Source organism: Helobdella robusta (genome assembly GCF_000326865.2).
Source record: "Helobdella robusta unplaced genomic scaffold HELROscaffold_14, whole genome shotgun sequence".
NCBI classification, from domain to species: domain Eukaryota; kingdom Metazoa; phylum Annelida; class Clitellata; order Rhynchobdellida; family Glossiphoniidae; genus Helobdella; species Helobdella robusta.
The window spans coordinates 1,913,915-1,938,790 of NW_008703782.1; the positions used below are offsets into that span (position 1 = coordinate 1,913,915).

Consider the following 24,876-nt stretch of genomic DNA (forward strand, 5'->3'; position numbering starts at 1 on the left):
GTCAAATTTAAAAAATTTTTTAGACAGCCCCATAGCATCGTTAACGTTGTTATTAGGTGATGGTGATAAAGGATTTTATGTCATGATAGTGCTGTATGCTAGGTTGATGATGTCTTTGCTCTGCTATGTTCAGTTCTTTAAAAGTAGATGCTATGATAATACTATTAGTGGCTTTTTTATGATTTAGTTGTCATTATTATCATCGTAGTCATCGTTATTATGACTTCATCCTCATCGTCGTCGTCATCATCATTTCTACGACATCATCGAGGTCGTCAACGGTTATATTTTGAATTCTTTTAATAACCATCGTTGCTTCATTAAGCGTCGTCATTCTTATAATCATATTTTTGGTCTTTAAATTGAAAATTCATCATCACGTCATCACCAAGCAATTTGAAATGATAATTATGAACAGTGGAACCCGCAAAAATGAATATAAATTTGAATAAAAGCAACATTCATTTTAGTAAACTATCATAAATTTTTAATTAAAAATTAATGAATAAATAAAATTGAATAAATAAATGATAAATAAACAATGTTACAATTTATCATCCAACGGTTATGATAAACAAAAACCCTAAAAACCATCCACACGTACAGACGCCGAAAGAATCCAACCACCGTACAAAACTCATGTGCACAGCAGCGGGTCACAGGTCAAACTAACATGCCCCTCTATATCCGCGGGCTCGCTCTCGAAATACGACTCACCCCATTACAACTGGGAGAAGGATAAAGTGACCATTCAGAATTGGGAAAAGAGTTACAACATGACCGGGAAACATCTTTTCGTCTTAAATATGACGGAAGAAGATTCCGGATTCTATGAATGTAAGACTGTTACTGGGAGGGGAACGGAAAGGGCGCAGTTTTTACTCTACGTTCATGGTAGGATTGGAATTTCGTTTTTGCTTTTCGTTTTGTTTAATTTATTCGGAGTTTTTCTTCACGTGCGTGTGTTAATTTTTGTCTTTCATTTTCTTGGCTCTATGTTCATGTTGAATAAGTTATTTCTGTTTTAATTAGTTTGGCTTCCGAATTAGTCGAAATGTTGGTTAATTTACGTGTTATTATAACTTTTATATTAATCTAGGTTTTACAAAAGATAATTATGAATATTAACGTCATTGTCAATCTCTTTAAATTACTCAAAGAAACAATTGATCCCACTGCAGATCCCAACACGGTCCCACCTCAAAAATCATCCGTCACCATTAAAACGTTGGAAAAATTGAAGGGGAAGGATAGTAAGTTACTGATTGATTACTTATAATTTTTCAGTATCAAATTTGTTAAATTTCATTTTAACTTTATTTATTTTATCTTAATTCATAGTGAATTATTTTGAACTAATTTAGTTTGAAAAATATTTTCTGTTGGTTTCTTGTTTTTTTTTTGTTCATTTGCCAACTTTATCTATTACATTTTAAAATTCTAGTAAAAGTAAAATCTTATAATAAAATATATTAGCAGTTTTTTCCATCACTACAACTTTAAAATGTTTGGAAAAAGAGCTGTCGGCGAGTTATTTCAACCTCATCTAATTAGTATCAAATAAGCCACAAACGCCTTAGAGTCTGTGCATGTTCAACGTGCACATTTGCTTAGCTTTAGAAGCCCTACTCACGCGCTGATATGTGATAGTCTTAATTTCAGAGATGTGCCATTAAATAGCGGCTATAATTAAAACCAAACGCACCTGATGAAAACTACTACACTGAGTTATTTTGAAATATTTTTTAACATTTTTTGAAATTTTGATTATTTTCATAAAATGGGAGACTGATTAATAAGTTAACGAGTGCATATTTAAAAATAATTATATAGAATAAATAAGCAGAGAAAGTGAGAAAGTAGTTTTTTCATTCATATAAAAACATGCATTAATAAGTATATGTATACCTAAAATTCAAAATATAATAAAAATTTAACTTGGCAACCAGTCAAACCGTGGTTCTTGAGCGAAATCTCCGAAACAGGCTTCGTAACGGTGCAATCGGGAGAGAGAGTGGCCCTGTCGTGTGACGGGACGGGCCGACCTACCCCTTCCATCACCTGGTTCAAAAACAACGTCCAACTCAGCGAGAAAGAACTCAGTCAGATGTTGGCCGGTCTGAGGAACGAGACCAACAAGCTGGTCATCAAACACGCTAAAGTCACAGACTCTGGTGTCTATATGTGCCAGCTTTGGAATGTTGCCGGCAAAACTAATTTCAATTATACGCTAACCGTCGAAGGTCAATATGGTTTTAATGAATTATTTTAATCTAAAAACTTCACTAAAATTGTAAAAGAATTGCAATAAAACAATAAGGCAATAATAATTTAGTGTAGATTTTTTTTTCAAATGTTAATTTTTTCAAATTCATTGAACAGATAGTGGCGAAATAGTACCATACTTTCTTGATAGTTACATGAAGAATGTTTCAGCTGATGTGGGACAGTCTGCCTCCTTTGAATGTGCCGCTGCAAACGTCAAGCCACACGATTTACAGGTTGGTTTCTGCTGAGTGGAGGAACTTTCCCCATAAAAAATATTATTATTTTTTTTTAATATGTAGTTTTTATTATTATTTATTGATAATTTTACTCTTATCACATGATCTATTTTTTAGAATTTTCACAACTATTAAAATTTCAATTTCAGTTTTCGGATATTTGAGTTTTTAATTAACAAAAAATTCAGATTGGCGAACTAAATAACATGATGTAATTTTAGTCATAAAAATCAGTAAATTTCCTCATCAAATAATGAATAAAATGAAACAAAATTGAAAAAAATTAAATAAAAATCAGTGGGGCAAGCCGTTGACAACGTCCTCAAACGGAGACGAGGCAGAAGGAACAATCACTTTCCGCAACCAGCAGTACCTATTCTTAAGGGGAGAGACATTTCAACACCCGACAGAAAGTTACAATTTTCTTTTTTCTTTTTTTTTAATTACTAATTTAAAACTTTCTAAAATATTATGGATGTTTCAGTGGATAGTGTAATGGTTAAGGTGCCTGGCGCTGGTGTTGTAGATGTTGTAGTTTTACTGGGTTTGAATGCGGAAAAATCCCAATTCTTGAATGCATACATATTTGCACGTGTGTCTGTTGTTGATAATTCTAAGAAATTAAGAAGAAATTGTTAATTGTGATTCTAAACAACTATTTTTATTTTTATTATTTCTTCGTAGATTAAGGAACAAGAAATTTTGTTACATTTTAATAAATAGTATAACTTAAATTGAAAAATAATTTTAGCCTGAGGTTATATTTGCAAACAAACACGGGTTTATTAAAAGTGTTAAATTTGATGATAATAATTATCATTTTTTAATTATCATATTATGAACGATAATTGAATGTAGTAATCAAATAATTTTATACTTAACCAAATTTTTCGAAAAAATTGGTCAAGGAGTTGTGATCAACCGTCTGACCATCCCATCCGTTCGTCCCTCGGATTACGGGATGTACATCTGCTTCCATGTCGATCCCTCGTTGGCAAGTACTCCACTTCAGAAAACTGTTTTTCTTAGTGGACTTCACGGTAGAGCAAATTTTATTTTTCAAAATTTTATATTTTTTTCGAAATTACTTTTTGGCGAAATCGTGTTTCTTTTATGAAAGATAGAGTCAGTATTAGTGTAGCAAATGCATTTTTGGTTTTTAAATTGGAAACATTTTAGTTTTTATGACGGTTTTTTCAAAATTTTTTAATGATACGTTTTGCATTAGTTATAATTGAACACGTTCACTGATAGAATAATTACCACCAAATAAATCACAAACTGATCACCCAATAAACTTTGACACTGACAAAGGTGAAGGCAGTGACTGGCAGTCCATGTCCGACATGTTGAATCCTGGCTCCCACTTCGTTCTCGGAATCATTGCCACTCTTGTCGTCGGCGTCATCGTCTTCATCATCATCCTCGTCCTTTGTTGCAAGAAAATTTCATCCTCATCGACGCATGAAGCAACCTACCCTTCTGGAAAACCCATAGTCACGTGCATAGGTCAAAGTTCAACCTCCATTCGTCCCGGGTCAGGCATGCCAGCTGCCACGAACTGCTCGCCAAATTTAATGACGCATTTTTCACAGGATCAACAGCCACAGAAGTTTCAAAAGCCGCCACTGCCACCACAACAGCAATTGAACTCGCAACAACAATTATTCCTTCAGCAACAAAACCAACAACACTGCACGGATGATTATTACCATTATCAGCAGCAACAACAGCAAATGGCCAGACAGTATCCAAACTACTATTACAACAGTAACAACAACAATCCTGACAACAACCAAATGGTCGCCCCATCCGAAATTAACCCCTCACCGACCCACGTTGAGGGCCTGCCCTGTTACCGCCCCCTAAACACTCCATCGTTGCAGGAGGCATCGTACTCCTCAAACGAGCAACCACACGCCAGCAAGTTCACCCCGCAGCACCAGTACAACCCGCCACACCTGTCAACCAATCAGTACCATCACATCCCATCATCGGCCTCGTCGCTTTCGTCGTCTCAAAAACAAAAAAACCAGTTGCAGCAACAACAGCAACAGTTCCTTCTGCAACAGCAACATCTTCAGCAACATCAGCATCCACTCCTTCATAACAATAATAACAACAACAACAATAATAATTTGTTGCAGCAAGTCTGATCATTTTGTTGAGATTATCAAACAATTATCATCTGTTGTAGTCTGTTTGTTTGTTTTAGTTGTAGATTTATTTCATTATTTATAGCGAATATATTTTGTAAGAATAATAATTGATAAATTTTTATTTTTGTTTTTCATCTTTTTAAATCCTCACTATTAATACTCAGTCAGTTTAATCTAATCTAACACAACGTTAAAGCATCGGTCATCCATTCAATTCAATGAATTGATGAATTAATGAATGAATGAATGAATGAATTAATTAATTAATGAATCAATCAATGAATCAATCAATGAATCAATCAATAAATCAATCAGTTTCTTAAAATCAAGAAGCAAAACCAGCAAATCAGTCGTGTTTTTTAATATAACCCTAACTAATCACAATTTACAATAAGTAATAATATCATTATTATTATTTATATTATTGTCATTCAGTTTTCCGGATATAGTGACGGATCTGACAAAATTCCAGATCCGTCATTAAATCCGCAAGACTGATATTTTTAAACTCTAAAGTTGGTGACCTGACCTTGTTTTCTGCTAATTCCCATCTATTCTCTTTTTGGTTGGGCAAATGTTTATAATAATTATCAAGTTGGAGATAGTTTATGTTCACTTTATTACTATATTTGACACCGGATCTTCCGTATTTTTTCTTTTTCTGGTCCGGTGGTGGTGCAACCCTACACCCCCCCATCCGTTAGGGCCCGGATGTGCATATTTTTTTAAGAAGCTTTCGTTTTTAATACATATCGTCAAAAACAATTTAGTTTTGTATGAACGGTTGATATGATGCTGTACAAACAATTTGTTTTCTTCGCTATGTATTTATAAGATATATCAAAACTCAAAATTTATAGCAGACTACGATATTTTAAACTCATCATTATTTTTTTTTTCATAAATATCATTAAGTAAGTGTTATGTTTCGTTATGTTTAGTAATAACTTTTTTATTTTATAGTGTTATTATCAGTACAATGAGATTTGAAGTGTTAAATGACTCTTTACGAGTGTGTTTGTAATGTATTGGTGTGTCGTCTGTCTGTTTGTTTATTTGTTTGTTTGTTTGTCTGTTTGTTTGTTTGTATTTTTATATATTGTTTATTTTTTGTTTTTGAATGTTGTTTATGTTTTTGTTCAAACGAATTAACTCATTATAATTTTGAAATGTAAAATGATGGCTTGGTTTCATAAATTAGAACTTAAATTAAGAATTTTACAAAGAAAGGTTAGCTGGAAAAAGGACTTAAATAAAGAACTCAATAACGTGATCGAAGCAATGGAATTCGATGAATGTTTTAAAGAATAAAAGGACCGTTAAAAAATACATTGATTTAGTATCAATACATACAAGATGCAATGAATGATGTGTGTGTGTGTGAATTTAAATTGTTCGTCATTTCATTTCTATGGGTAAATTTATAAATATGGTTATTTTGATATGAGTTTTTAGTTTCTGAAAGTGAATATATGAATATAAAGCAAAATCTGATTTCGATATTTTGAATCTGTGGTAAAACGGATAGATATATATTTGGTTGCTTTATTATTCCTTCATTCGTTCATTCATTCATTCTTTTTTTATTCACTCATTCATTCATTCATTCATTCATTCATTCGTTCGTTCGTTCGTTCGTTCTTTCATTCATTCATTCATTCGTTCTTTCATTTATTCATTCGCTCGTTTGTTCGTTAATTAATTAATTAATTAATTAATTAATTAATTAATTAATTAAATTAATCAATTAACCAAACAATCAGTTAATCAATCAATCAACCAATCTTTCATTCAATCGTTCATTTTAATCTTCCTTCATTCATGCATCCATTTATTTAGGTGTTTGTAAGTTTGCGGAAAATATACGTAATGTGATAAAACTTTGAAGTTTCACTGGTTCATCATCATCATCATTATCATCGTCATCGTTATCATCTTCATCATCAACAATAACAACAACAACAACATTATCATCATTATTACCATTACTGTTACTATGATCATCATTACTAATTACTACTTTCATATCATTTTGATATTGGTATTGCAATTTAAGGAATGATACATGATTGTAATAACGATATTCTTTCCTAGATGATATATCAAACACACACACCCACATACCCACACACACACACACACACACACACACACACACACACACACACACACACACACACACACATACACACACTCATATATGTATATATATATTGTAATTATTGATATGTTATCAATTCATTGTTATTTCGTTTAGCAGGGTTTTATATAAAAACAAATATGATAATACTTGGACACACGCATACAGACGCACACATACGCACACACAGACATACATACGTACAGACACACACACACACACACACACACACACACACACATACACACAGAAAACATACGCAGACACATACACTCATGTGTATATATACATACAGATTATGAACACAAAATACACACACAAACACAATACCGTGAACGTATTTATTGTTCGTTGTTCATGAATTTTGTTTTTTCATACGGACGATACTATAATTTGTTGTATTTATAAAAAATGAATTATTAAAAAAAATATTCTAGTTTTGTTCGCACGACGATCATGATGATAGTTACGAAAACTGTTAAGCTAGATCATTACTATTACCCCATTCTAATCACTTTCTATTGCAAAACGGTTTCCAGCAGGTTATCCATATTGAGAATTGCCAAATAATTTTTTAACCAATTTTATTTTTCATTTTTTAAAATTCACAAATTTTAATAAAAAAAAGTATTAAGCAAAACATCGACTAAAAATATTCATAAATCTCCAACAGCAATAACAATATGCTGCGCCTAAACTAAACTTACGCTACTATAAGCGTTCGAATTGATGTATCTATCACCCATCCAACACACTCTATCCAAAATTAAATCATCTTCCAATCATGAAATTTAATGTAAGTGAAAAAATGTTTGCTCAACATCATCGTCGTCATTGTCTTTATTTGAAATGCTTGCCATGTTCTAAATCAATCCTCATCTCCAGGTTTGTTGGTATATCATTTTTATCATCATCCTTTCGTCACCACTTTTACCATCATTAGCCGATATCATATCATATCACATCATTTCATATTATATCATATATCATATCATCATATTATATCATATCATATATCATTCCGATATCACATCATTTTCGGCTCCTTATCAAAATAATTTTCATCATTACCCGCCATTTTTTGACAATTAGCACCACCACCACCATCATCATCTTATCATTATGTTATCATCATCATCATCATCATCACCACAATCATCATCATCACTACAATCATCATCATCATCATCACAAACATCATCACTACAATCATCATCATCATCATCACAAACATCATCATCACTACAATCATCATCGTCATCACCAAAATCATCATCATCTTTACATCATCATCACCACAATCATCATCATCCACCACCATCTTCAATGCCTTCATCATCAGCGTCGTCGTCATAGGCCTCACTATGTACTTGTGACAACATCTCAGAAAACTGCTGCTGCTGTTGTACAGTCATGGCCGAAGGCTTCTGTATCATCTCCATCAAATACTCCTGCTTCAACTCCATCGCATCCGCTATATCCTGGATGAAGACAGCCGAGCGTTTGTTATTCTTGTTTGTGGCAGGCTTTTCGTTCTCCAGATTCGTGTATAAGAGGTTCTTTTCGAGCTCGATTAACTCAAATGATGGCTGGTCGGGTGAGGTTTGGTGGTTGCGTTTTAAAAATAATTGTGAATTTGGATCTAACCAATGTGAAAAATTACTATTTGAAGAAAAAACAAAAAATATAATACTGGATAAATTTAAAAATGAGCCGAAAATTGTACCGAGACTCATCTGGAGTTGATTTATTAGTAACATCAAATCATCAAATAAGTTCATCAGTTGAATATGTTCATTGTTTCATATGACACTCACACAAACACATACACACAATCACCACACACTCACACCACACACACACACACACAAACAAACAAATAAACACACACAGACAGAAAGTAATTCAACAAATTGGATTGAAAGTTTAAAACAAAAACCGTATAATTTCTCCACTGCCTGGATTTGCTCTTGGCTGACAACGGAACTGGATTTTTCAACTGTTTTACGTAGTCATACACCGTCAAATTGTTCTAATGTGGATTATAAAAGAACAATAACAAACAAACATACAAACAAACAAACATACAAGCAAACATACAAACTAACAAACACAAATATAAAAACAAACAAAAATATACAAACAAACATACACACAATCATACACTCACACAAACATGTAACAAACATACAAACAAACATACAAACTAACAGGCAAAAATACAAAAACATTCAAAAATATACAGACAAACATACACACAAACATACAAACATACACACAAACATACAAACAAACAAAAATATACAACCACATACGGCATCAGCAATAGCGGGATCTGCCCCGGCATCTTGTAGTGGCGGCCAAATATTAATGCGGTCTTTCAAACAGACGCAATAATGTAGGGCGGTCCTACCAAGCTGTCAATCATTCATTAATAATGCGATGGTGTTAATGGTTTAAATGCCTGGCACTGATGTCGTGGGGACTGGGTTCGAATGTAAGGAGATCTCCGCCTAACACATGCATACACTCTGTGAGATGCTTTGAATTACGTCCTTTTGAATATAATGGGTGTCTGTTGTTTTTAACATCAAGAAATGTTAAAGAGAGAAAAAGAGAGAGAGAGAGAAAGAGAGAGAAAGCGAAAAAGAGAAAAAGAGAGAGAGAGAAAGAGAGAATAGAAAAAAAAGATTTATGTTAATATCAAATTTAAAAATGGGAGCGTTGCTGAGACAGACGCCGAACAGAGTTGACTGGAGGAAACGTGTTCTTTATACAGTTTACCCTCCAATGGTTAAAGACCAGACGAGCTTACTTTCAGATAGTTAAACACAAGGCTAGACAAGACTTAGACAATTTGATACGGCAACTAACGTTATCAGTTCTATTGATGAGGCCAGGGAAATGATCCAGCAAGTACTTGATGATTTCCAATCTTTCGTGCAAGACAGCCAGGTGGAGTAGTGTCCTCCCACCCATGTCCGTGCCTAGTTTGTGGAATTTTGTCGTTGTTTGCTTGAGACTGTTGTGAAGTTTATGTGTGGTTTGTTTCCTCGAGTTATACAGATGCCGTTGTTGTGTTGTTAGTGATGTGTGAAGTTTTCATCTTTCATTGTCGTTTAGAAATGTTTGAAAGCGTTTTTTTTTCATAATCATAATTTTGTTGTTGTCATTGGAGTGAAATATAGTAAAGTTTTTGTAGTTGCATATGTTCAAGTTTATGAGGATAATGTTTCTGTATATATATATATATATATATATATATATATATATATATATATATATATATATATATATATATATATATATATATATAATTGTTTATGTGTGTGTTTATATTTTGTTGTTACATGTGTTGCCAGGTGAAATTCTTTGTTAAATATGGAAAAAAGTGAACTGAAAAAAGCGAAGTCTTGATCGAGAATTTGAAACATGGAAAAAGTTCATGAAAGGCTTACATTGGGCGCATTTCTTCTCCATGGCGTGTTTTGAAACTGCCACCGTGTCACCTTCAATCACTGCCTTCTGCAATATGCTAATCTCTTTCTAGTAGGTTCGATTTGAAAGATGTTTTAAATTCCTATTAATTTGAAATTGAATAAAAATTTTTTTACTTCATTTCTTTTATCTGTTTTTGTTCGTATTTAAAATTATTTTGAAATAGTTTGGAGGTAATATTTTGAAATTTGGTTTTCAAATTATTATTATTATTATATTGGTTGAAAATAAACGGTTAAATTTAAAAAATATTAATGGGATTGTTAACTAATTTGAGGATTTTGTTACCTATAATTAATTTTTCATTAAATAAAAATTTTAAAACCGTAATTATTGTAACAATGGTGGCAAAATGTTACCCATTGAAAATACAAACTGCCAAGTAAAATATATCATACCGTAAAAAATATTGGAGTCACGAAACTCAAAAAAATTGATTTCTAGTACGATTATCTATATTTTAAACAAATTTTTCCAAAATTTAAAAAATTTCCAACTTTATAAATATCAATCTTCTTGAGAAACATCTGCATGTCATAATATTGCTTATTCTCTGCAATCTCCAGTGCATTCTTCTTCTTAGTTGAATCTTTTATGTCAAGAATGTGATCGTAGTCGTTTAGGACAAGTTGTTCAAGTTCAATTACGTTGTCCAGTTTCACTAGCTCCAAGACGTAGTCGTCTAAGACTTGCCGTATTAACTCAGCTAATTCGATTTCCTGGCGTTTGTTTGACTTTATAAATAGGAGTAACGGTTAAGACAACTGGCATCGTTGTTGCAGTGACTGGATTCAAATGCAAATAGATCCCGACCGATTAGAAGCAAAAAACTGTCAAAAAAATCTACAAAATACAAAAAATAAAAAATCAGGAAAAATAAAATCCCACTGGACCACGTACCGGATACATGATGGTGTAATCCCTGGCAGTCCGGCCATCTTCATCTCTGGCTGCAATGTTGATGGATCTTTCCAGAAGGACTCTCACCACTTCTAACTTGTATTGAGGTCTGCAAAGAATTTTTGCAAAGGAATTGTAAATAATGCAAATAAATTTGTAAATAATGAAAATAAATTTGTAAATAATGAAAATAAATTTGTATTAAATGTAAATACAATTTGTAATTAACAAACACACAAAAACCCACATATACAAACAAACACACGTACACAGACACATAGACACACAGACAGAGAGTGAAAGAGAGAGAGAGAAAGGGAGAGAAAGGGAGAGACAAACATACAACCTATTCTTGCTGACTATCCGATGCAGCATAGTACATCCAATCTCGTCTCTTAGAGTTATATCAGCGTACTTCACAACCACCAACGTTATTGAGTTACACACGTTGTTCTGAAATGACCAAAATGCCAACGGGCCACAAGGCGGTTTTTCTGAATAAATATAAATAACAATCATGGGTGGCGAGATAGTGGAATGGTTAAGACGTCTGCTCCTTCTGCTGCAGTGACCAGGTTCAAATGCGAAAAGATCGCCACTTAAGACATGTATCAAATTTGGTTCGTGGATTCACGCCAATTCACGTAAGCTTATATTCTGTGTGCCTTGTGATTCATACCGAAACGTTCAACATTCAAATCATTCTAGCCCAACCTTCATACTGATTTGAGAGGTTGGCATTAAACTTCAGCAGAAACTCCACAATCTGAGGTGTGCATAGGACGATGGCGCTGACTATGATCGGTCGAGGAATGAATTCTGCTCTGTAGTTCAGGACGAAACCAGTTGGGAAGTAGAGATCGACTGCGTTCACTTTTCGCAAACCTTGTTCATGTAAGGTTTTTTTTATTTTTTAACTTTGTTTTACTAATAGTGACTTATTTGTTTTTACTTGTTTTACCATTTTTTTTAGTTTTTTTTTCAGAGATATCTATATAATTACTATTAGCAAAATTTATTAATTTATTCAGATTTACAGTACTATTTTCAATTACATCGGAGCTTAATGCTAACAATTACAAAATGTTGCCAACATTTTTAAAAATAATCTAACTCCTCAAGATATGTTTCCAAATTAACACAATGAAACCAATCCCACACCTATCAAAAAACATTCTAATTCATACAGCTAACATGCAACTAATTTTTTCCATATCCATAATTTGAGTTACATGATTGCATATCTTGCAAGCTGTTATTTTTTCTGCCTCCAACAAAGTTTGATTAACAGAATAAAAAAAGTAAAATCTCTTCATACCAACCATCTCCCAGAGCAATATAATTCATGACTTGTTGATAGTCAGAGGCTAGAGTGGCACAGACGAATTCGTTAATATGTTGGTAACCCCTTAAAAGTTCTACCATGGCACTCTGATTGCGGGACTGGGCCACATCCATCAGCTTTCTGTCTCCCACCTTGCAATTGACACGGGCCCAGGCGTTCAGCCACCTCTCGGCCATAACGATGTTGTTGTGCTTCACTTTTGAATGGTGTTACAAATTTGATTGGCGGCTTTTAATTGGATTTTATATCCTTACATGGCTAAATTTTTTTTATTATTATTTATTTTAAATATAATTTAATTTATTTTTAATAATATTAAAAAAATATAATACTAAAAATTTAATCAAAATCGAATATAAAACCATACTTTACTCTAAAGATTAATACACGGACAAATGAAACCATCGCTTAACTACAAAATAACACTCTATAACCTAAAACAAATCCAAATAGTCATCATACAAAAGCATCACATGACCACACACAAATGACGTCAGATTATTACACAAACCACGTGACTACGCAACAAATACGTCAGCACAAACCGGCAGCGTGCAATCCTGGCAGATCGACCTCCCGGTATTTCTTGGTCAGTACTAGTTTTCCTCTACCGGCATATTTCTCCATCGATACACATTCGCCCTTTCGGTTCGGTATCGTCGAGTCGCAACCTTTTCCGGTTTGATAATTTTAAAATGTCGGTAATATTGAAATTATTATAATAATTATATATTTGTTTCACATTTGGAGTTTTTTTTTCATTTTTTGGAATCTTTATTTGTGACGTTTTTATTATTGTCATCATCACAATAAAAGTTATATAAGTAGTTTATCTATCACCTACGCCTTGAATGATAGCATTCGCTCATATCAGCAACATTTATGATGTAAAAACGCTATAGAAATACTCATAAACATTAACGACTATAGCAATTCTCCATGTCCCCATTGTTAATATAATTTTTGCTATACAAACACCGACAAACAAACCCATTCGGATGAGGTGGTGCAGCGTTTGTTGGTTCTTGTCAGCAGCTCCTATCAGAAGGGCGGTGTCTCCGTTTTGGGCTCTCGCATTCACGTCTATGCCCGCCAGGGCCAACCTGTACATGCAACGGGTGAACAAGCGGGACAGCTCGTTGTCGTACCTTTGTAGGACTGTTTGTCTGGTGGTTGTTTTTATGAAAAAAATTATTTTTCTGTTTGGTTTTATTCTAATTATCTAATATTTTTTAAATTTTAAATGCCGTAATTGAGACTATTATAACAAGCAAAGTTAATTTTAGCATAATCTTTCATTTAAAAATACTTAAATGGATAATATGTTATGTTGATTAGTTATCGTGTTAGCTTAGAAGGTAAAAGTGCCGTGTTTAGAGTTGTTAATGAGCGTTGAGATGGTTCAAATGCAAACTGCACAAACAAAATCTAACATGGGACCACTAGGAAAATATGCGGCGTTTTCTCTTACTTCCATTTTTGTACGTACGACAGGTAGGTTGTTGGGAGTGCAGGTCCAAGTTTGTGCAAGTAACGTAAAAGTTTATTTAGAAAAACTCAATAGTAAAGAAAAGTTAATGGGGAGTTTTATTTTTGTCACACTACGTTTTAGATACATCAAAACGAGATCCCATTCTATTAGTGAATGATGTTCAGTTTCGCCATGATCAAAATTTGTGTGCTAACATTTTGAGTGTCAAATTTTAGTTAAATGACAATTTTTAAATCATACAAAAGTTACGGAACGCCACTGAGCAACATTACGAAAAAGTAACATGCTGTTGGTCCGACCTGTAGACGACATAATGAAAGTAAGTCCAGTGCTTCCTGTGCTCCTGAAAACTTTTTAGCTTCAAATTGACTTTCTTCTCAAGGATCAAGTCAGACGCTTTCGTCAGAGACTCCATCGTCGCTAGCTCAACCAGTTGGTAGAATTCACTTTTTTCAAATTCTTCTTCGTATTCCTGTTTCTCCGCTGTTGGTTTTTGGGTTGTTGAATTATTTTATTGTTAAAATTAAAAGTTAAACTATCAAAATAATTAATAACAATTTTTAATTTTCTACTTCTAATTGACAAAATTTTTAAATTTGAAAAACGTTTTCATTTATAATTTGCTTTGAATAGCATTTCAAACAAAAGGATCAGCAAATTAAATTTTCCACAACTAAATAAAAAAAAACAGCAGACATAGGAAAGAACTCATAGAAGTTGCCCCCATCTCGATCAAATAGCTGATGACCTCCTCACTCCAGAGACTCAACTCCCCTAGAGCCACGGTCAGAGGTCGCGGAAGGTCGTAGGCCCCGTCTCGCTGTTGCCAGTTTATGGCACCTATTCGAGTGAAAATATTCAGACCATGTCTATTAATATCAAAATAAAAACACTGAAAAAGCAATAAAGACGCATTGTCAGAGCTAAATTCAATTTGCCCGAACACATTGACATTTAACTAACAATGATAACTAAAAATTCTACAAAAATTCAATAGAACAAATAAACGGAGAACACATCAAATTATGAATCACCCGAGTACTAAAAAGCAACAACACAAAGAAAAATTTCCGAAAAAAATCACCAGCATCAAAATTTTTAATTAAAACAACGGTGAAAGCATGAAACCCTTCTTAGCAAGGGACGCCATGAGTGGAACATCACAGGCAAACGCGGCGCATACGACTTCATTTGTGAGAGCGTATTTCTGCAGGACCTTCATCAGCTTCTCATTGCTCGTCTCATCGGCTAACTCCAACAGAGGTTTCTTACGTGTGATGTTCACCCTACACCAGGATTGCAGTAACTTTTCCGTCATTTCTACATTCTCAGCCTACAGAGAGATTTTTTAATATAGACCTGAGTGAATACTTGCGTTTTGATGAGTTGGCTACTTGAATGTTAAGGAAAATTCTGAGTAAACAAATTAAGTTTACCAGACACTTCATTCAAATTAATTTTATGTGATGAATTATTTTATTAAATGCGTGAAAATTTAATTATAACGTGAAAGTTACGAATATGTTGATCTGAATTTAATTTTCAATCACGTAATTAGACAAACAAAACGAAAATTATACTATTGCACGAATCAGCCGAATCTCTGAATTTCAAAACAAATTTTAAGAAGAAGCACCAACAAACCGTAAAATTAAAACTTCTGACCTGTATAGCTTCCTCACATATACAAATAAATTAATTAACAAATAATTAACAAATAATTAGGAAATAATTTTTTCGAAACTCGTCAACCTGAACCGAGTACCAAAGGCCTGACTTAACTGACGACTCTCCCTTCACCATCCTAAAGACGTGGTTGTGGTGCGTGTAGACAATTCGGCATCCCTTCTTGTTCGCTATGCACGGATCGCATCCTATTTTTTGTTTCAGATTGGCAACATTGAACTGTTTCAAACATTTTGAAGTTTGATAATTTTTGAATAGTTTGACGGTGTTCAGAGGAGTTGTTGTGTTCTAACTCTCAGTTTTAATGTGAATGATAGTTCTTGAAATTGTTTATTTAAAAAATCTCAGTGATTCATGCATAGCTAATAAAATCATTCATTCAAAATTTGCAATTAAATTAGAAAAAAAATATTGTATCCATCAATAATCAATCCATTTTTATTCAATAAACATCTATCTAGACCAGGGGCGGGCAAACTATTGCTATTTCAGTACATAAACGGTCCTTCAAAGGTAAAACAGTTCTCAATGCGGCCCTCACAGCAAAACGTTTGCCCACCCCTGATCTAGACAGCTGAATATTATAAATGTTTGAAAAACTAATCTCACCACCAACCTAATCTGAGCAGGTGAATGCAGAGTTCTGCAGCGTGAGGTCTCAGACAGGCCAGATGCATGCAGGTGTTGCCGTAGACATTCTGCGCATTCACATTCACACCCTTCAAGACCAACTGGTAAATAATGGGCACCAAATCAATGACAGTTGAGTATTTCTCGAACATGATTGGTGCTTGGTTGATGACGTGATGGAGGTAGGTCGACCGATCCACAAACGATCTTTTCTTGAATTCAAAATTCTTCAAAATTTTGATCATATCGAAGGCTTGCTTCATTGCTGATCTGGTGTGTATGGAGAGTAGAGAGTAGAGAGGTGTGTGCTCAAATAGGGTGATGTCTAATGGGGGTTCACATGTTTCGTAGTCAGGTTCTTTTTGTAGAAGGGAGTAAGGTAAGGGCTTCGTGCAGGTCTGCTCGGCGCTGCTCGAGTACTGGGGCATTCTGTTTAGGTTTTATTTTTGGTAACTTTCGGTCGGATGATTTTTCGACGGTTTAAAGTTGAAATTTTGTAATTTTGTCTTGTTGTCACCAAAAATTAAAATTATTCAAATGAATCGACTAAAAATATTAACTTTTTCAATTGTTTTTTAGAAATGACTTAATTGAATCTCGAAATATTTAAAAATTGTAACTTCAAAATAAATATCCAATTAGAACCATCCAGACTTCCTTTAACATTTTTTTCAAATAGAGTACCATTCGTTTTTACTGGTTCACAATCAAACTGACAAAGTCGCACTACCAAAATTTAAAGTGAAAACAAAAACAAATGACGTAACAAATATTGATACCAAAGACTAAAAATCGATTGTAAATTTTGGTTTATTTCTTCTCTTTATTTTTCGTGCCTTATCCTTTCAGGATATTGGCGACCATCGACCTCTACAAAACCCGATCTTCAACACTTTGTAGTAGTTGAAATGGGGTGACATTCAACAAGTGACACAAGGACTTCACGAATGCTATTCCTTGTTGACAGCGTTTATTTCTAACTAACGGTTACATTTAAATTACTTTTATTTATACATTTTCTGATTTATATATTTTTATTTTTTTCTACCAAGTAAAACTACGTCGATTTTTTTAAATTTTATTGAATATTGATATTATATTCAAATAATTGCAAAAAGAAGAAATATTTAAGAATAAAAAACAATTCAAACATATATTCAATTAAAAATTATTTAGTTATTATTTAAAATATTATTATTTCATATAAAAAATCTGTTAAATATTACGAAGTATACATTGCAAATCATAAAAAAAACTTAGAATCAAAAACTCTGTTAACGTTTTCGCCATCATAAAAACCAAAAAATCATTGGTTCACATACTAAACAGAGAGTGATAAACTGTAAAAAAAATGCCAAAAGACACTATAAACGGGCATTAATAGTGTATAAAGTCGAATGAAATCTTAAAATGTGTGAAATTAAATTAAACGATTAAGCATATTGAATCGATTGAAATCATTGAGAGATTGAAAACAAGACGAAACCTCCACCAAGAAAGCATAATGTTTGTACATTAAATCACATATATGCTATTCATGTTTATAAAAGGTTAAGATAATAAAACTAGTTATATAAACGTTTACAAGTTCTACAGATTTTACTGATAAGGAATTAAAAAAAAAATTTTATATGTAGTGGAGTATTAGTAGTAGAACATCTTTTATGTAACATCTTTGATTGACCTATTGGAAAACTTTTAAACAACATTTATAAGTAACTGAAATGATTTTTAGTTAAGTAAAATGAATGAGTGAATGAACGAGCGAACGAACGAATAAATGAGTGAATGAATGAATTGATGAATGAATGAATAGATGAATGAAAAAATGAATGAATGAAGAATAAATGAATAGATAAATAAATGAATAAACGAATGAATAACTTGTTTAAAATTCAAAAAACAGTTAAGTGTAAAGCGAGAAAGAATTTTTTCACGAAAGAATTATTGCCAATAAAATTATTAAAATACTACACAAATTTTTTTTAGGGTTTCTGGCAGTATAAAAGTTAAAAAACCAAACAACATCACACATAACAATAGTGTAATACAGGGGTGGGCAAAGGGCAAAACCCGCGAGGTCTTGTTCTCTATAAAAAAAATAAAAAAATTGTCGTAGCCAGACATTATGACCAAAAAAAAGCCACAAATCTTAAAAAAATTCTTTCCGTGTGGAAAAAATTGCTATATAAGTACATTTGCGGCCCTTTAAAAGTAAAATAGTTCTTAATGCGGCCCACACATTTAAAAGTTTGCCCACCCCTGATGTAGTAATTATATACAAAAGTGACATTAATGAATACAATGATGACCATAGCAACAGAGTTAAAACAACACATCAATCAATCATAGGTTGAAACAACACAAACGTCAGCAACAACAATAACGTTAACAACTCAATTTAAAATTATGAACAACAATATTAAAAGCAACGACAACAGCAATAGTCAAATTAGCGATGTAAATTTAAAGAAATACACACACTCACTCACATACACAGACACACACACCACACACACACACACACACACATACACACGTGGCTTAGAAAACACTTTGGACATTTTGTGAAAATAGTTATATAAAAATCGAAAAAGCAGAAAAATGATGGAAAATGTAATGTACTATATCAGTACTATATCACTATATCAGTGTGACTACATGTGCAACAAAATATAAGTATTAAAGGTTCAAAGAAATGAAAACAAAATTGATACATACAATCAATACACAAAATATGAGTTTATGAAATTATTTAAATTATAGATAAACCACAAAATCTTTTGCTCTATAGAGAAATTAAATAAATATTATAGGTAATACAATAATACATACACGCACACACACACGCACATACGCACACATACACACACATACACTCACACAAACACATACACATTCACAAACACACTTACACACACACAAACACACACAAATACTCACACAGAAACGCACATACGTACATACATTTATAATACATATTCATAAACAACATATGTATATTAAGCCGAAATCACTTAAATATTTTAAATATTTTAATCTCAACTCGAAATTGTTTGTGCTGGATAGATTGAAAATATGTGGATGATGCTGATGAAAGCGAATGGAAAAAGTGAAAACACATACAAAAATTTGAGAAAAATGTAAGATTATTTTGAAAAATAATTATGTATATTACAATTTTTCATTACGTATTTACATATTTATTATTTCATTAATTATATAAAACGTGTTAAAATAAAAAATCTGATTACTTTACGACGATAGTAACTTGTCTGATGTTATTTAAGAAAAAAAATACATTTTCATCTTTTTTTGGGCAGTTCAACATTCACACTCATGATCCTTCTCTAATGTCATCCATCTATTTCTTTGCCACCAGCAGCCACAACAGTCGCAACAGCAGCAACTTCATTAGCGACATCACTCTTGTCATCATTATCAACATGGTTATCCTCTTCAACATCATTATTTTCCTCTTCGTCGCCATCACCATCTCCATATTGTTTTCTTAACGATCCACTTGCTACCCATAAAACATAGGTTACACGCAGTTCTTAAGAATGTAGCATTAAAGAAGAACATTACATGAAACTTCAAATAGAATGAAATATATACACAATTCTTTCTTTTTAACCGATTTTTAACAGCAGTAGTCACCAAAACAACTCAATAACGACGAAGTTGTGTGGTGGCTCGGTGGTTAAAGGCGCCTGATTCTGCCTAGCAGCGTTGCAGTGACCGAGTTCGAATCCGAAGACACTCCATTTTACGTTTACTTCTGAGTTATTAAAAAAATTCAATTATAAAATATTCAAAATTATGATTTGGACAGCTGGAATATGCAAGCCACGAAAGATGATAGTGATAGCCAGCACAATTCAAACGATGAAACATTATACAATGTGTGCTGTAAGAAACGTTCAACAACACGGTAGCAAAAAGTTATAATTAACAACATTTTTTCAAACTAAAATGAAAATTTGAATGAACATTTAAAAAACTTGTTTCCAATTTTACAATTTTCAGTTAATCTTAATACATTCACCATATTATAAATGTACATCAGACACACCAGTCCGAGATATCTTATCTTAAGTTGTTTTTTTTCGTCTTCACATTTAAGAAAACTTGAAGACGAAAACCACACAAAAATACTTTCAAAAAAATAAAAAAAATAAAAAAAAAACAAAAAAACTTAATTAAAAACTGGCTGCCTATTTTGCCGACGAGAAAATAAACAAGAACAAAACACCTCAACCAAAAATTCACCCCAAAACAATATTACTGATATATTTGAAACGAGCAACGAAACAGACATGTCACCAAAATAATTAAAACCGTCGAACTAATGTTTGGAAGACCGTAATCGTTGACATAGCAACCACCTCGATGACAAACAAACTTTTCAGTGACAATCGGTCAAGTCAGCTAAGCCAAAAGCAACAACAACCACACCAACCGAAATCAACAACTTTAATAATGTTTAAGCGCACATGAAATATCATCACCAAACAACAAATAAAATTCACCAAACAAACAACATCAACACACCAACAACAACATCATATACCAAAAATATTACTAAACATCACCAAGCAAACAACACAAACAACATCCAAAACTCGTGACCATTAACCTTTAACTTTTTTTTATAAACGAGACCCAGCACCAACCGAACAACACAAACTACGACCGAACTAACGGTTACTGTAGACAACACTAACAACGACAATGATAGACATGCAAGAGATGGCCGTGATTGCCAAAACCAGCCAGCGATATTTGTACTGGCGGTTGACAACGCTCCTCAGAAATATAGGCCCGTTTCGGGCTCTGCCGGACTTTTCGGCGCCATTTCTACGTGAGGCTGTAGATACGACTGAACCTCGCTTGATGCATCTGTCGCCGGCCTCTGATGTTGACGTTTGGCCGTTCAAATATAGCCTAAATATTTTTAAAGATTAATTTAAAATTTTGTTCGTTCGTTCGTTCGTTCGTTTGTTCGTTCGTTCATTCGTTCATTCATTCGTTCGTTCGTTCCTTCCTTCGTTTGTTCGTTCATTCATTCATTCATTCATTCATTCATTCATTCATTCATTCATTCATTCATTCATTCACACTCACTCACTTACACACTCATTCACTCACTCACTCACTCACTCACTCACTCACTCACTCACTCACTCACTCACTCACTCACTCACTCACTCATTCACTCATTCAAATAAAACCTGATGGTGAAGAGAAAATTTAACTCGTCATTGTTCTGCGAGTTCTGCTGCTGCGTGTACAGCTGCATGGGGTAGATGACCATCTCGGCGTTGATGACATCAGCACCTGGACATCACATGACGTCACGTAATGTCACGTGACATTACGTGATTGTTTTTATTGTTTTTGTTATTCATTTTGTTCTCACACTATTTCAGTTCATTTCATTTTTGTTATTCAGTGTGTTCAATTTCATTTGATTTTATTCAATTTAAACTTGCTCAGCCAGGTTATATGTTTGCTTGTCTGGCCTGTTATAAAGCTTCTTCATAGTTTTAATGTAATTTTATGTGATTGTTTATATTTGATTATTATATTTATTATTTATTTATTTATTGATTATTATTTTATGTGATTATTTATCCATTGCCTTTTATGGCATGTAGTAGTTACCAAATTCCAAAATCGAATTTCATTCAAGTTAAACAAACTTTATTGATAGATGTATTGAAATTTAAAAATATAAAATCTTATTGAAACTTTTAATAAACGTTTGTGTGGATGTTGAAAAATTAAATTTTCTACATCTCTCTATAATAACACCGTCACACACACGCACATAGGCACACACGCACACACACACATAAACACAAACACTAACATCACACACATATACACAGAAATCCCTCAGAAGACACTCTTTAAATCCCTCAAACACTCCTTAATAATGTTTCAGTCCTTCTCAAATATTAACAAATAATTCAATTTGATCAACATAAACAACACACAAAGACACACACACGCGCACAAAGACACGCACACACGCACACGCACAAACAAAGACACACACACGCATAATGAATTATAAATTATTCAATAAAACGTCATGAAGACAGTTAGAAACATGAGACGTCAGAAAAACAATGAAGAAAAATTCAATGAGAAATGAGGACAAAGGCGAAAATGTACTTGAATAGAAAGCTAGAATATGATAGATACGTTTTGAGAACAATGTGACTTAAAAATAAAGTTAATTTCTATTTCAGAAAAATAATTTTCATCGGCGGACATTGTCTTATTTTAGAATTCCATTTCACCAGGAAAAAAAATATTTCTAGATGTAAAACTAAGAAGGAAGAACAAATAAATAACGTTTTGGTAATTTCTGGTTCCCAATAATTTATCTTAAATGAAAAATTATAAATGAATAAAAAATAAACTATTATGCTCTGTTGACCAGTAAGACTCAGTTACTAATGATATTTAAAAATTAGTCAAATTTCGTTATATTAAAGAAAAGTTGAATTTTTTTAACCAAGTGCAGAAAAAAAGAAATTGCAAGAAAAAAAATTAATTAACCAAATGCTGGCAATAATTTTTATTTTTTTAAAAATTCTCCATAAAAAAAGATGAAAGAAGAAGCAATCGAGCACAATCAACTTTCAATCAACCACCTGTATTTCTTAGGAAGGCGATCACTTTCGAAAAGGTTTCTGCCATCGTCTCCAGCCGATCTTCTTCCGAGTCCTTCTCCCTAATTATCTCCGGAGTGAACGTTTCGTAGTTGAACGGGTAGATAGCGGGATGCTGCTGCTGCTGTAGCGCCTGTTCGGTATTCGAATCGGTGGCTGTCGGTGGCGACGTGACGTAAGCTATACGCAAGATTCGGAAAAAATCGACCGGTTCGGTAGCGTTGAGGCCGGGCATGGTGTAGAAGCAGTTGCTGCCTGTCTCAGATTCTATGCGATGGACGAAGTTGACCATTCCAATTACATCTATATATACACACAGACGCAAACACACACAGACACGCCCACACATATACACACATGCCCACACACACACACACACATACAGACACACACGAACACACATACCGTTGTCCTTTTTGCCGATGACAGATTGTATGTTGATGACCTGAATGTTGACCTGGTTCTTCAGCCACTCATTGGCTCTCTCCACCAGACATTCGAAAGCTTCATAGCCGCATTCAGTTGCCGTCGGGATGATATTTTTGAGTCCTACATAATGATGATAAAGACGACGACGACGATGAAGATGGTGGTGGTGATGGTGATGATAATTGGGGCGACGATTGGGATGATGATTATGATGATGATGATGGTAACGATGATGATGATGACAATGATGATGGTGGTGACGATGATAATGATGATTGTAAAAACGATAATGATACGCATTTATACATACGAAAATAAAAGATAAATTCAAATAAAGAGAGAGAGAAAGAAAGAGAGAGAGAGAGAGAGTGTGTAAGAGACACAAATTTTTCTAAATAGTGTAAGACGAAAAAAAATTTGAGAAAAAAATATTATTATTAATATCGGGGGAAAAAGATAAAAATCGATCTCGGATTATCATAAGAATTGTTTGGTTAGTTTTTTGAACGCACGCAATAACCCTGGTACACTTTGAAAGCATCTTCATCATCGTCGTCATCATCATCGTCGTCATCAATGCTAATGTCACCATCATCACGTTAGTTGGATGTTAATGTCATTGTATCACCATTATCGTCATCATGTTTGCTTGTTTGTTTGTTGGTTGGTTTGTTTATAATTGGTTGGTATGCTTGTATGTATGTTTGTTTGTTCGTATGTTTGTTTGTTTGTTGTTAATGTCATTGTGTCATTTTGTTAATGTCATCTTCTTTTTCTTTTTCATCAGCCCAATCAACAAAATTCTTACTTCACCCACGCCTATCATTTATATCATCATTACTGTCTTTATACGCGTGTAAGTTCATCGTCCCATAAAATTATTCATTTTATGTCATCAGGGGTTTAGCTGCTGCTGTTGATGTTATCATGCCATCATAATGCTTCTATTATTGTCATCATTAATGTAGTGCACATTTAAAGTACTTTTAAAAGTTTTTTTTGGCATTTGTAACTTTCGTTCTAAACCAAATTTTTTTCAAATAGTACATTTTTTATTCTGAATTTCTCCTAACCAAAATCTTATTCAGTTTAAATGCGTTATTGAGATTTAATTTAACACAACACACACGCACATAGCCCATGCGTAACGAGTGGAGAAACGCATCACGTACATTGCGTAAAACGCATTACATTTCTTGCGCGCCAACTCGAAGCCAGTCATACTTACTAACGCTGGCGAACCATATTTAACCGTGATGGCTCAATGATTAAAGACGCCTGGTCTTGCTATTGCAATGACTGGGTTCGAATACAAAGAGATCCCCGCCTATCAGATGCAATGTGTATGATGCGTGGTTTGCACGCGTATTCATATACGCTGTGTGTGTTTGTCGTTGAAACCTCTGA

General features: G+C 33.4%; 4 protein-coding genes across 4 annotated transcripts; 1 reads left to right on the forward strand and 3 right to left on the reverse strand.

Annotated features, from left to right (window-relative positions):
• Nucleotides 1-219: 219 nt before the first annotated feature.
• Nucleotides 220-4,971, forward strand: HELRODRAFT_190667 (hypothetical protein; the record flags this gene model as incomplete). The annotated part of the gene is made up of 8 exons (XM_009014710.1): nucleotides 220-271; nucleotides 607-894; nucleotides 1,182-1,253; nucleotides 1,950-2,243; nucleotides 2,383-2,501; nucleotides 2,803-2,917; nucleotides 3,413-3,544; nucleotides 3,819-4,971. The coding sequence occupies 8 exons, from the start codon at nucleotides 220-222 to the stop codon at nucleotides 4,658-4,660; spliced, it is 1,914 nt and encodes a 637-aa protein (XP_009012958.1). The 3' UTR covers nucleotides 4,661-4,971.
• Nucleotides 4,972-8,110: 3,139 nt separating this feature from the next.
• On the reverse strand, nucleotides 8,111-16,782 carry HELRODRAFT_168858 (hypothetical protein; the record flags this gene model as incomplete). The annotated part of the gene is made up of 17 exons (XM_009014711.1): nucleotides 8,111-8,392; nucleotides 8,743-8,835; nucleotides 9,119-9,220; nucleotides 9,678-9,790; nucleotides 10,262-10,349; nucleotides 10,799-11,020; nucleotides 11,202-11,310; nucleotides 11,548-11,695; nucleotides 11,916-12,086; nucleotides 12,524-12,742; nucleotides 13,092-13,217; nucleotides 13,537-13,712; nucleotides 14,338-14,521; nucleotides 14,735-14,878; nucleotides 15,167-15,371; nucleotides 15,791-15,912; nucleotides 16,341-16,782. The coding sequence occupies 17 exons, from the start codon at nucleotides 16,780-16,782 to the stop codon at nucleotides 8,111-8,113; spliced, it is 2,946 nt and encodes a 981-aa protein (XP_009012959.1).
• A 3,228-nt stretch (nucleotides 16,783-20,010) lies between these two features.
• Nucleotides 20,011-21,671, reverse strand: HELRODRAFT_168859 (hypothetical protein; the record flags this gene model as incomplete). Its single annotated transcript, XM_009014712.1, has 3 exons — nucleotides 20,011-20,135; nucleotides 21,060-21,301; nucleotides 21,589-21,671. The coding sequence occupies 3 exons, from the start codon at nucleotides 21,669-21,671 to the stop codon at nucleotides 20,011-20,013; spliced, it is 450 nt and encodes a 149-aa protein (XP_009012960.1).
• Nucleotides 21,672-23,014: 1,343 nt separating this feature from the next.
• Nucleotides 23,015-24,714, reverse strand: HELRODRAFT_168860 (hypothetical protein; the record flags this gene model as incomplete). The annotated part of the gene is made up of 3 exons (XM_009014713.1): nucleotides 23,015-23,307; nucleotides 23,446-23,589; nucleotides 24,702-24,714. The coding sequence occupies 3 exons, from the start codon at nucleotides 24,712-24,714 to the stop codon at nucleotides 23,015-23,017; spliced, it is 450 nt and encodes a 149-aa protein (XP_009012961.1).
• Nucleotides 24,715-24,876: the final 162 nt, after the last annotated feature.